Raw genomic sequence first — 13,555 nt, 5'->3', positions numbered from 1 at the left:
AAAAGTGCTGAAAAGGGAATCAAAGAAAACAGATTCATCTAAAATACCAACTTTACATAATAAGGATCAAAAAAACCTTTTTTGTTTATAGTTTTAGTAAGGAGTGCTGTTTGGAACCCTTGGTGTGTAAATTTAGTTATTACTAAAAATTACATAAACATTCAAAATTGTAATCTTTGAACCTGAGAAACAGATTTATATTCTCTTAAAGTAACATATTAATAAAAGTTTTTAAAAGTTATTTTTTGGGGTAATTAATACTAACACTCATTTGAACGTTGAGTGATTAGAATATACGGTACCCAGGGAAGATATTATGTATGCTGTGTGTATTATGTAGTGCTGGGCCCCTTTCTTCCTGTTTTCTCTTCAGTTTATTTTGCCATCTTTGCTTTCCACCAATAGTTCTATTTTTACAAAGATTTGTTCTCAGCTAGCTATCAGATAATATTGTTGAAATATCCCAACCCCTATCTCCCAGAGAGAGTCTTGAATTTATTTGGAAATCTTCAAGATCCTCAGTATCCAAATGTATACCCTCTAAAGGTATTCTTTTAGAAAAGGGTATGGTGCTCAGCACCCACTGAATTAAATCATAGAAATGGCCTTCTATGCTACACATTTGTAAGGTGAGCAACTTCATTAAATCAGTTTCTCATGTTATAAATAAAATTGATTATATTTTTAAATTCATGATGAAATTAGCACATACTTATTAAGGAAATTTGAAGAAATTAGCAAAATAGAGAGACTTTGAAACCATGTAAGAAGGTGTTCTCACCAAGTCTGTTCAATCGCTACATCATTTGGATTAAAGAGTTATCAAATACTGTTAGATATATCTTCAAAGTGATGCTTAGGCCTTATTTTTAGCTTAGAACTTGTTAAGAACTCTACAATCCACTTTGCAGAAAAGAGATGTTTTCTAGGTAGAACAAGAAAGTCACTAATGGTCACTTTTTAGTTCACCATAGAAAGTAGTGAGGTGGCCTTAAAGTTTTAAACTTTGGTGACTTACTGATGTCACAGCTTGTTGAGTAGCACACCCTTTGCACATTCTTCAAATGACTGACTAAATTAGTTCCCTGAGTTTGTGTATTAGGCTCCTAGTAACGTGCTGCATGTATTTATCCCACTGTCCCATGAGAGCCTCTGGAACTAAAATTATATTCCAATGCGGGAAGAAAGGAACTCTTAATTCTTTCATTTAAAGATTTCATTTAAATAAATAGGAAGGGAAAATCCCTTCTTGCTCCTGTGGTGTAGAACGCTTAAAAGTTGACCTTCTCAAGAGTGACCTTGAAACAGTTATAGTTATTAGAGAAGTGATCAGTGATGGTTGTCGTTTATTTGTGCTGCCCATTCACAATATGTGCCCATTCATAATATGTTAATGTCAGAATTAAGAAACTAAACTTTGAATTGGTAGTTTATTATTTTAGGGCACAATAGAGTATGACATGGTTTTAAAAAAGCAAGATAGGATATAGCAACTTTCTTGTTCTGTTCCTGGCTGTGCCATTGACTTGTTTTTGAATTATCTAGTCAGATCCATGTGCTTCCCAGTTGTACATTCAACTCCTTCAGGCATCTTAAATGTATGCTGAACTAGTGTACATATTGACACACACATATATCTATATATCTATATATCTATCTATCTATATATATCAACATACATATATTGAATAGACAACATAATCTAAGAGAAACTCTAAATTACTGCTGATGAGTTAGGCAAGAGAGAAAAGAGCCCATACAAAAGCCACCTTCAATTCTGTTTCATGATGATCATGAGGAATACTTTGCTAAAGAGTGTCCCGTATAAAACAAACCCCAGGTGCAAAGTATAAGTACTTATCTGTGGCTATATTTCCTTAGCCAAAGACTCACCATTTCCTCAATCAAGGTCCTGTTTCTATTTACTTTTTAGAATACAGGAAATGCACAAACTGAAAGGAAGAAGAACCTGCCAGGTGTAGAGTAGAAAATGCAGCAGCTGAAAATTCAGGGAATCCTTGAATCATTGTATGGTTAAAAAAAATCCTTTTTATTAATATTACACGCACAACAAATGCTGACTAGAGAATCCTACAGATACACCATAAATCCTGTGTAGTTATGTGTATATTCACCTAAATTTTTAAAAATTTATTAGTCTTTAAATTATTCATGTTTTCTTAATTTAAACACTAAGTTATAGAAATTGCCCGACTGGTACATTCTAATAAAACTGCAACTTACATTAAGTCAGATAATTTTATTTGATGTTGTGTTGTCTTAGTCACGTATAATCAATGGCCATTCTTACCTTTGGTTCAGAACTTTATAATTATAGAAGTAAAAGTTTCTAATTGTGTAATAAAACGAGATCCCAATGTCTAATAGCACCAAACATTTCTGAGCAAACAATTACACTTGATAAGCATGAAATAAGATTTGGTTCCACACTAAATATTCTGGAACAGCATTTAAACATATCATGAAGGTCATTTAAGAGGATGGAAATTGAGGACAGCACTGAAGCAAATCTTTTGGCTTGACCTGCATGTTTATCATTTAGTAGTTTATATAAAACATATTATTACATATAATTTAACGTTAATACAGTCAAGGTTTTGGCAGCAGGTAATTAAGTTCTTATTTCTGGTCTTACTGGCTTGGTTTCTGATTTTAGGGTGGAGATGGCCATTTTAAGGGGAAGAATTGGAAGAGGAACAGATTTTTTTCTGGTAGTGTTCTTTCTTTTAAATCTTAAAAATACAAATTGGCAAGTCTCCTCTTATTTTATGTACAATAGAAATGTAACATGAGCTATTAAGACAGCCATGCATCTTGCATTAGCGACATCCAACTTTGTTTCATTAGCAAACCATTCACTGTTTTGTATTCTTCTAAGAATTCTGTTAGTGTAGAATTATGAAGTTACCTCTCCACCTGCTTCTTTACTTGCCATGGTTACTGAGTTACGTAACACATCCTGTCATACGACACACACTACACATACTCTGATATCTGCTCTTTGCTAATCACATAACCTGAAGTCTCTTTTATTTCCTAGAATGCTCAGGGTTCCTGAAGTGAGTTCTTAATGAAATATCTGACCCATTGTTTTAAAAGCTCTTCTTACCCTTACATGATTAAAAGTATGTTCTTGGGGCACCTGGGTGACTCAGTCAGTTAAGCGTCCAATTTAGGCTCAGGTCATAATTTCACGGCTCATGAGTTCCAGCTCCACGTCAGTCTCTGTGCTAACAGCTCAGAGCCTGGAGCCTGCTTCGGATTCTGTCTCCCTCTCTCTCTACCCCTCCTCCGCTCATGCTCTGTCTCTGTCTCTCAAAAATAAATAAACATTAAAAAAAATTTGTAAAAAGTATGTTCTTAGCTGTGAAAGCATTTAAAATATTTATAAAATATCTGAAGATTGTATGGTATTCAAGTGTTATTTAAATTCTTTTATTCTTTTTTGTTTTGTTTTCACTTAAATTCCACTTAGTTAATAATCCTTTTATTCTTTTGAACAACTCCCAGCACTCTTCCAGTTTCCTTGTTCCATCTGATAGTGCCTTTTATTTGGTACAGACTTTTTCTATTCCATAAGATATGTACAACCTGGAAGAGGTACACCACTAAAATTCTTGATTGTCCTGTTCTTAAAACAACAACAATAATAATAAAGTGGCATTATCTGGTATTTTACCAGGGCTTTACCTGATTTGGTACTTATTAAATAGACATGAGAAACAAAGGAAAACGTAATTTCTTTATTACAGTATTGTAATACTTTTTATCTTATTTTAATTATTTTTAAGTTTTTATTTTATTTTTAAGAGAGAGACAGAGAGAACGAGTGGGTGAGAGGCAAAGGGAGAGACAGAGAAAGAGAATCTCAAGCAGGTTCCATGAGCCGGCAGGGTTCGGACTCACGAACCATGGGATCATGACCTGAGCTGAAACCAAAAGTTGGACACTTGACTGACTGAGCCAACCAGGTGCCCCTCTTTTTATCTTAAGTTTGATTGGAATTAATACCTGAGATTATTATACATAATATACTTTTCTAATAGAATTCCTGTTACTTTTAGCAACTCATCTCCTCCAGGGAAATTAAGAGTTGTTCCCTGTAGTAGGTTCAACAGATATAAGTCTGCCTCTTACCTGTTGCATTTGGGTATTTGTTGATCCTACATCAATATCAAAGGATTCAACTTGTACAAAAAATGTCTACTTGGATTTTAATTGGGATTGTGTTAAATCTATATATCAGTTAGAGGAAAATTGATATCTTAATAATATTAAGTCTTTCAATACATGAGGATAAACTCTCCATTTATTTAGATCTTCTTCAATTTCTGTCTGTAATATTTTATACCAGTATTACACGTCATTCATTAAATTTATTTCTATGTATTTTGTTTTCTTGATGCATTATAAATAGTATTGTTTTTAAATATCATTTTCCAGTTGGTTTTGCTAATATACAGAAGTACAGTTTGTTTTTCTATCTTGATCTTGTATTCGGAGACTTTGCTAAATTCACTTAATTTATTCTAGTAGGTTTCCTAATTTCATTTGTTCCTTCTTTTCTTCCTTCTTTTTTTATATTCCTTAGGATTTCCCAGATAGGCAATCATAACATCTACAGATAAAGATAGTCTTACTTCTTCCTTCCCAATGTTTATGCCTTTTATTATTTTTTCTTGCCTTATTGCACTGACTAGGACCTGTGACAATGTTGAACAGAAGTAGTGAGAGTGAATGGACATCCTTGCTTTTTTTCCTGTACTGGAGGGAAAACATTCAGCTTTTTCCCATTATGATGTTAGTTACAGGTTTTATGTACATGACTTTTATTACACTGAGGAAGGTTTCCTTTCCTTTCTCTTTGCTCGAGCAGATGTTAAATTTTGTTAAATGTTTTTCCCATAACAACTGAGATGTTCTTAGGATTTTCCTTCTTTATTATGTTAATGTGAATTATATTAACTGATGTTTGAATGTGAAATCAACCTTACATTCCTGAGATTAAATATCACTTGATCCTTTTTATGTTTTGTTTTGGATTTGGTTGGTTAATATTTTATTAAGGATTTTGACATTTATGTTAAGGAGGAATTTTAGTCCTTTTTTTTTTCCTTATATTGTACTTGTTTGGTTTTGATGTCAATGTTACGTTGCTTTATAAATGAGTTGGGAAGTGTTCTCTCTTCCTCTATTTTCTGAAAGATTGATTTTCTTTTTTCCTTAAATGTTTGTTAGAAATTCCAGGGAGGGAGTGCCTGGGTGGCTTAGTTTGGTTAAGTGTTGGACTCTTGATTTCATCTCAGTTCATGATCTCACAGTTCGTGGGTTTGAGCTCCGCATAGGGCTCTGTGTTGGTAGTGTGGAGCCTGCTTGGGATTCTGTCTCCTTCTCTCTCTGCCCCTCTGCCACTTGCTGTCTTCATCTTTCTCAAAAATAAATTGAAATAAACTTTAAAAAAAAAGAAAGAACAATAAAGAAACGCCAGGGAAGCCAACAAGGCCTGGAATTTTCTTTGTGGAAATATTTTAATATACAAATTCAATGTCCTTCAATTTATTTAAGAGATATCCACATCCATTATTTCTCCTTATATAAATTTTGGTAATTTGCCTCCTTCAAATAATTTATTCATTTCATCAAAGTTGCTGATTTTATTGGGGTGCCTGGGTGACTCAGTTGGTTAAGCATCTGACTTCCATGATCTCACCACTCATGGGTCCGAGCCCCGCCTTGAGCTCTGTGCTGACAGCTCAGAGCCTGGAGCTTACTTCAGATTCTCTGCCTCCCTCTCTCTCTGCTCCTATGCTGCACACACCTTTTCTCTCTCAAAAATAAATAAACATTAAAAAAATTTTTTTAATTAAAAAAATAAAAGATGTTTTAAAAGTTTATTTGTTTATTTTGAGAGAGAGAGAGTGAGAGAGAGAGTGTGTGTGTGTATGCATGCAAGTGAGCACGGGAGGGGCAGAGAGAGAGGGAGAGAGAGAATTCCAAGCAGGCTCTGTAAAAACACGGAGTTTGATGCAGGGCTTGAACTCATGAACTGTGAGATCATGACCTGAGCCAAAATCAAGATTCAGACACTTAACCAACTGAGCTACCCAGGTGGCCCTAAAAGATTTTATTTTTAGGTAATCCCTACACCCAACGTGTGGCTCACATTTACAACCACAAGATCAAGAGTTGCATGCTCTACTGACTGAGCCAGCCAGACACCCCAATACCTGAGTTTATGATAATGAAGCCCCCTTTCAACCACATCTGAGTTTTTGCTAATGAGATGCCTCTTAGAGGAAAAGGGCTGGTTCTGAGAGGAACTAACAATATGACAAGAGGATTAGAATTTTCAGCTCTGAGCTCTAGGGAGAGAAGGGCTAGAGATTGAGTTCATCACCAGTGGCCAATGATTTAATCGATTATGTCTATATACTGGCACTTCCATGAAAACCTAAACAAAGGGATTTGGAGAGCTTTCCAATTGGTAAATACATTGAGGTCCTGGGAGGATGATGCACCCAGAAAAGTCATGGAAACTCTGCACTCCTCCCCACATACTTTTTCCTATGCATCTTTTTCATTTGGCTCTTTCTGAATTGTATCCTTTATAATAAATTGATAATAGCAAGTAAACCACTTTCCTGAGTTCTGTGAGCCATTCTAGCAAATTATTAGACCCAAGAAAGAGGTTGTGGCAATTCCTGATTTACAGCCAGTTGGTAAGAAGTAGAAGAGGCCCAGACTTGTGACTGGAATCTGAAGTGAGGGACAGTCTTGCACTGAGCCCTTAAGCTGTGGGCTAACTCCAGGTAGTGTCAGAAGTGTTATGAGTAGAAGAAGCAGTTTTTCTATTAACTTTTATTTTTCTGGCTCCTGAAAGGTGGAGCTGAGGTCATGACTTGAGACTTCTCATCTTTTATTTAAAAAATTTTTTTTAATGTTTATTTATTTTTGAGAGAGAGAGAGAGAGAGCTTGCGTGTGAGCAGGGGAGGGGCAGAAAGAGAGAGAGAGAGGGAGACACAGAATCCGAAGCAGGCTCCAGGCTCCAAGCTGTCAGCACAGAGATAGATGTGGGGCTGGAACCCATGAACCATGAGATCATGACATGAGCCGAAATTGGACACTGAACCAACTGAGCCATCCTGGCACCCCTCCTCTTTTCTAATATGAACATTTAAAGCTTTAAATTTCCATGTTAACTGTATGCCACAAATTTAAATAGTATTATTTCAAGCAGTTAAACATATTTCCCAATTTCCTTTATGATTTCTTTTGTTGTTCAATTATCAACTATTTAGCTCGGTTCCAAATATCTTACTATTATCATTTTTTAATTTAATTTTCAGAGAATATATTATTTCGGTCCTAAATCCACTGAGACCTGTTTTATGTCCCAGCATATGGTTTATCTTATTGAATGTTGAAAAAAACTTAAAATGAATGTGTATACTTGAAAATAAGTATTCTCGAAAAAAAAATATCTTGGGGTGCCTGGGTGGCTCAGTCGGTTAAGTGTCTGACTTCGGCTCAGGTCATAATCTCGCAGTTTGTGAGTTCAAGCTCTGCATGGGGCTCTGTGCTAACAGCTCAGAGTCTGGAGCCTGCTTCGGATTCTGTGTCTCCTCCTATCTCTGCCCCTCTTATGCTCACACTCTGTCTGTTTCTCGGTAATAAATAAAAATAAAAATAAAATAAATATTTTGTTGAAGTTGAATATAGTGTTCTATAAAAGACCATTAGATCAAGTTTGTTGATACTGTATTTAGGTTTCTTATCTTTCTGATTTTTAGTCTACTTCTTTTATCAGTTGCTGAGGGAGGAATATTGAAATCTTCAACTATAATTTTAGATTTGTCTTTTTCTCCTTTCCGTTCTGTTAGTAGCTACTTTATACATTTTGAAGCTCTGTTATTAAATGCATATATATTTAGGACCTTTTTATTTCTGATAAAATTGACCTGATCTGCTGTCCAGTATCTGAAACAGTTGTTTTATGTGTTTTGTCCAGTTTTATTGTTGTTTGAGGTAAGACCAGTACCTGTTACTCCATCATGGCTGGAACTAGAAGTTCAGTTTAAGAGTTCTGGTAGTAGAGATACAGTCACTATTTTAGGCAACGGAATTGTATTGAATAACATATGCTATTTATCTTAAGAATTAAAAAAAAACTTTAGTCATTATCAAAAGTTATAGCTCTATAGTATATAAAATGTCCCTTTTTTCCTCTATTTTAGTTTAAGACCATCCCTAAGGATATGAATATGTGGACAGGAATTTGCTCCCTTATGTGTAAATAGGAGTCTATACCTTTTGTTTTTGTTGTTCTTATTCTGGTTATTGTAATGCTAATTTATTCTGTGAACTCTTTGCCAAAGTATAAATTAAAGGGCCCTAAATGGAAATTGGCCCATGTTAGTAAAACTACTAGCAGAATTGCATAGGGAAATGATCAAGAAATCTTTGGTGATGTAGGAAACTTATGTTACAAGACGACAACAAGAAATCATTCTTTTCATTTTAATAAAAAGCAAAAATATAGAAACAAGGAAAATGTCCTACTATCCTGCTAGTGTCCTAACTGCCTATATTTTCTTCCTACACTGTTAGGAAAAGATGATAACTGATGACTCTGTAAAGGCAAAGAATTATAATAATTTTTCTTCTTTTCTGAAAAAAGTAATCCTGAAGTCAGATAATCTGAAGTATGTACTTAAAATGGGTGCGATGAAAGTCAAACTAAAAGAGAAGAGGGTAAAACTAGTTAAAGCTGTGATGTATTCAAACTTGTCCAAAACAAAACGAAAAAACAAAGGAACAAAAAAACTTGTGTAAATATATTGTCATTCATCCTAGGATTGCTGAGAAATAGTTGCTATCGATTAGTTACAAGTGGTTATTTGGGAAACGTCTCAGAAGGCAGATAAATGTAGCACCCTTCTTTATTTTATTTTATTTTATTTTATTTTATTTTATTTTATTTTATTTTATTTTTTTAATGTTTGTTTAGTTTAAAAAAAATTTTTTTTAATGTTTTTATTTTTGAGACAGAGAGAGACAGAGCATGAGCAGGGGAGGGGCAGAGAGAGAGGGAGACACAGAATCCATAGCAGGCTCCAGGCTCTGAGCTGTCAGCACAGAGCCTGACGTGGGGTTGAACTCAGGGACCGCGAAATCATGACCTGAGCTGAAGTCAGACGCTTAACCAACTGAGCCACCCAGGCGCCCCCTTTTTTTTTTTTTTTAATTTTTTTAAATGTTTTTATTTATTTTTGAGACAGAGAGAGAGCATGAGCAGGGAAGGGGCAGAGAGAGAGGGAGTGTTTGTTTAGTTTTTAGAGAGCGCGAGAGAGACAGAGCATGAGTGGGGGAGGAGGGGAGAGAGAGATAGAGAGAGAGAGAGAGAGAGAAAGAGATACAGAATCCTAAGCAGGCTCCAGGCTCTGAGCTGTCAGCACAGAGCTGGATGCGGGGCTTGAACCCACAAACTGCAAGATCATGACTTGAACCAAAGTCAGACACTTATCTGACTGAGCCACCCTTCTTTAAAATCTTATGGGCAAAAAAAAAAGAAACAGATTGGGGCGCCTGGGTGGCTCAATCTGTTAAGTGTCTGACTTCAGCTCAGGTCATGATCTCATGGTCTGTGAGTTCGAACCCCACATTGGGCTCTGTGCTGACAGCTTGGAGCCTGGAGCCTGCTTTGGATTCTGTGTCTCCTTCTCTCTCTACCCCTCCCCCCACTCATGCTCTGTCTTTCTCTGTTTCTCAAAAATGAGTAAGTGTTTTAAAAAAAAAGGATTTATTTTTTTTTAAGTTTATTTATTTATTTTGAGAGAGACAGAGTGTGTGAGCGGGGGAGGGGCAAAGAAAGAGGGAGAATCATCTCAAGCTGGCTATATGCTATCAGTGCACAGCCAATGTATGGCTCAAACTCAGGAATCTGTGAGATCATGACCTGAACAGATACCAAACAGCCAGACGCTTAACCTGGGTGCCCCCAAAACAACAGTTTATTTACCTTAATTTTGAAACCTGAAGATGACCTAGGAAGAATCACTAGACAGTTGATTTATAGCTTTGTGGAAGAATAGTGGATGACAATCATTATGAATTTATTTTATCTGATTACTTTATCTTAATAATAGTTTAGTGAGCCCTGTAAACAAAGGGAAAGCAGGAGATATAATGATTTTGTGGTTTAAATAATCAAAAAGCGTTTGGGCTCAGTTCTCAGACCTTCTCTTTTCTCTGTGTAGTCCTTCGGTGAGCTCATCCAGATTCATGGCCTTAAATACCATTTACATACTGATGACTCTCAGTTCTCTCTCTCCAGCCTGGACTTGACCCCTGAACTCCAGACTCAGATTCCAACTGTCCATTCAACAGCTCCACCAGAACATATAATAGGTATCTCAAACTTAACATGTCCAAAATTAAGATCCTGATCTCTTCCTCACTCCCTCCTGCTCCTCCATATTTTCCTCATCTTAGTTAAGGGCAACTCCGTTCTTCCATTTGCTCAGCAGAAATATCTTGGAATAATCCTGGACATCTCCCTTTCTCTCATCCCCTACATTCTTTCAGCTATACCTTCAAAGAATTTCCAGGACTTGACTACTTTTTACTCTTCTACTACTATGCACAACATTTCTTACCAATTGTTCAAGACAACCTCCTTACTGATTTTTACTCATAAATGGCGACTTTACTTAAAATTACGACTTTTCCCATTCTTGTTCCCCTTTTTAACTTTTTCATATAGCATTTCTCTACCTGACAAGCTACAGATGTTACTTATTTGTTTTGTTTTTTAATGGTCTCCCTCCATTAAAATATGCCAGGCACCTTCCCAGTCATGGGGAATACAGCAATGAGCCAAACACTAAATCCCTGCTCCATGAGTTCCTGACTTATTTACCTAAATGTATGGATACACATGGCATTGAAAGAATAAATGATCCTGTGAAATGTATAACTCAAAGCAGTAAATAAAATGAGTTTTGCCTTAGATTGACTTTCACACTGTCTTTGGTTAAGGTTCTTTCTCTTCACAAGTAGCTTTCATTTAATGGATAGCAATATATAGATTACAGGTGTCCAGTGGCTTTACATAGTCTATATGTCCCTCTTGTCCAAGAGTAAAAATGATTATCAGGTTCTCTTTGAAGTCTGATAGTCCCAGCCTCCTGCAGAGGGAGCTTAGGGTCCAGCATTTCCAGGATCTGGAGCCATTATGTGCCCTGGTTTAAAATAGAGGATAAGCTACTTGGTCCTCTGTTGGACCGAACTAGTGTATGGAGATGAAGATGGGGCACTAATACAGCAATGTTTTTTGCTCCACATCAATGGCTCTTGGTATTCTAGGAGAGAGATGCAATAAAAATGCATGCTAGGTATTGGGCTGTTTCATATGAATGACTCCAAAGTCTTAGGACATTACAAACTAAGCCATAGATTATTTATATACATTTCAGGCAGCATCTCTTGGGCTTCTCTGAATAATTTCTTTGTGGCTACTAATTATTACATTGAACAGTATTATTAAAATCTTTAAAGCATATGACGCCTTGTGAAAACCTTTAAAAGCAAGATTTATTATGGATAATTCTGTCATCAATAATCTTCCTTGTTGTTTTTTGATAGATTTGAGTTCAGAAAATTGTTTTTTCCAAAAAGAGTATGTGGTGGTGTCAGAATATTTTCTGAAATTATATAAACTTCTGGGGCTTCTATCTTTTTAAAACTATTTATTGCATGAACATTCAATTTTTATTAAAAGCCATATGATATAATAGAGTCCAGATTAGTATCAGATTACCTGAATTAGAATGATGGTCTAAAGGCTGTGGTAAACCACTTCTTCACTGGTGATTTTGCGTGTGGTGCTTTGTTGCCTCAATTTTCCTACCTGGGAAATGGGAACAAGAGTAACTTATCTTAGACATATTGTAAGGACTTACTGGGATAAGATTTAAAATACACAGGGCATAGTGAGTTTTCATGATGAAATTTTTTTTTTTTTAATTTTTTTTTTTTCAACGTTTATTTATTTTTGGGACAGAGAGAGACAGAGCATGAACGGGTGAGGGGCAGAGAGAGAGGGAGACACAGAATCGGAAACAGGCTCCAGGCTCTGAGCCGTCAGCCCAGAGCCTGACGCGGGGCTCGAACTCACGGGCCGCGAGATCGTGACCTGGCTGAAGTCGGACGCTTAACCGACTGCGCCACCCAGGCGCCCCTTCATGATGAAATTTAATTGTTCATGGTACCTTTGGAGTCTCATTCAAAAATGCGGAATCATGGTCTTTAATTTTAGTTCTGTTGTCCTAGTTGTTTCAATGTATCCTGACTTCATTCCCTGGATAATACATTCAGTGTGGAGGTACTCTCTACTCTTGTTGCATACTGCCTGAAAATTCTGAGGGTATCTGTGCCTTGTTCTTCATTTGTTTAGATAAGAAGTTGGCAGCAATACAACAAAGACCTGCTCTTCATGTATAAATGTTCCATTAAATACAAGAAAAAACATGGTGGGGCACCTGGGTGGCTTAGTCGGTTAAGCCTCCAACTTTGGCTCAGGTTTGTGAGTTTGAGTGCCTCATTGGGCTCTGCTCTCAGCACAGAGTTGGCTTCAGATCCTCTGTCCCCTTCTCTCTCTGTCCCTATGCTGTTCATTCTCTCTCTCTGTCTCTCAAGTAAATAAATAAAGACTTAAAAAAAAAGAATAAACATGGCATTTAGAGCTTCAAAAGAGAACTGTATAACATACCTCTTTCTGTAGTTAAGAAAAAAATTAATCTCTGCAGATTTGGCAGCACTTTTTAAAGTTGTGCTATGTTAAATGAGAGATACTTGTATTGGAATTCTTTTTATTTTTCAGAGAGAGAGAGAAAGCACAAGTAGGGGACAGGGGCAGAGAGAGAGAGAGAGAGAGAGAGAGAGAGAGAATCTTGCACAGAACCTGATGTGGGGCTTGATCCCACTACCCTGGAATTGACTTGAGCTGAAATCAAGAGTCAGATGCAATCAACTGAGCCACCCAGGCACCCCTGTATTGTAGTTCTGTTCCATCCTGGGGAAACGAAGTGTAGACTAGCAATTCCCAGCTTTCATCTTTTGAGGCTATATTGGACTTTCTCAAAGTCTGTACATTAGTGGAGCAGGTAAGGCGATGTTACAAACATGGCTATGTTACGATGTTGGAGAGGATGAGTTACTGGTTAATATAGGGAGATCCAGGTATTATGCAGCTTGATGCTTTCATATCTCAGGACCCTTTTTGGAGAAAAAGAACACAGAATTGCAATAAAAAAATTGCTAGGGCTATTCTTATGGCCTTGGAGGGAGCCTATACAAGGCTGATGGGATTGCCATGACTTGGTTCCTGTGCCTACCAAAAGTCACGGAAAGAAGTGGGTTATGGCAAAGACAGTGGCAGCTGAGTTGGTAATCAACTGAGTCAAGTTTTGAAATCTATTGGGTAGATATCCATGTGATAATTGGGACTCTTGGCTCCAGTCCTTTGACCAGGTG

The 13,555-nt window shown here is 36.6% G+C and overlaps 1 protein-coding gene across 8 annotated transcripts in view; it reads left to right on the top strand.

Annotated features, from left to right (window-relative positions):
- Positions 1-13,555, top strand: part of CDKL3 (cyclin dependent kinase like 3) — a 103,338-nt gene that overhangs the window by 45,283 nt on the left and 44,500 nt on the right. For 2 of the 8 annotated variants that reach the window (XR_006715054.1, XM_045489157.1), the window contains exon 11: positions 2,678-2,732. The exons of the other annotated variants lie outside the window; for them this stretch is intronic. Coding sequence is in view for 1 of the 2 variants with exons in the window: in XM_045489157.1 (XP_045345113.1) it covers positions 2,678-2,697 (20 nt within the window). In the remaining variant the exon portion in view is untranslated. The remainder of the gene's footprint in view (positions 1-2,677; positions 2,733-13,555) is intronic. 8 annotated transcript variants of the gene reach the window in all.

This window comes from Leopardus geoffroyi, chromosome A1 (assembly GCF_018350155.1).
Source record: "Leopardus geoffroyi isolate Oge1 chromosome A1, O.geoffroyi_Oge1_pat1.0, whole genome shotgun sequence".
In the NCBI taxonomy this organism is placed as follows: domain Eukaryota; kingdom Metazoa; phylum Chordata; class Mammalia; order Carnivora; family Felidae; genus Leopardus; species Leopardus geoffroyi.
This window is presented reverse-complemented; position numbering and strand designations above follow the sequence as displayed.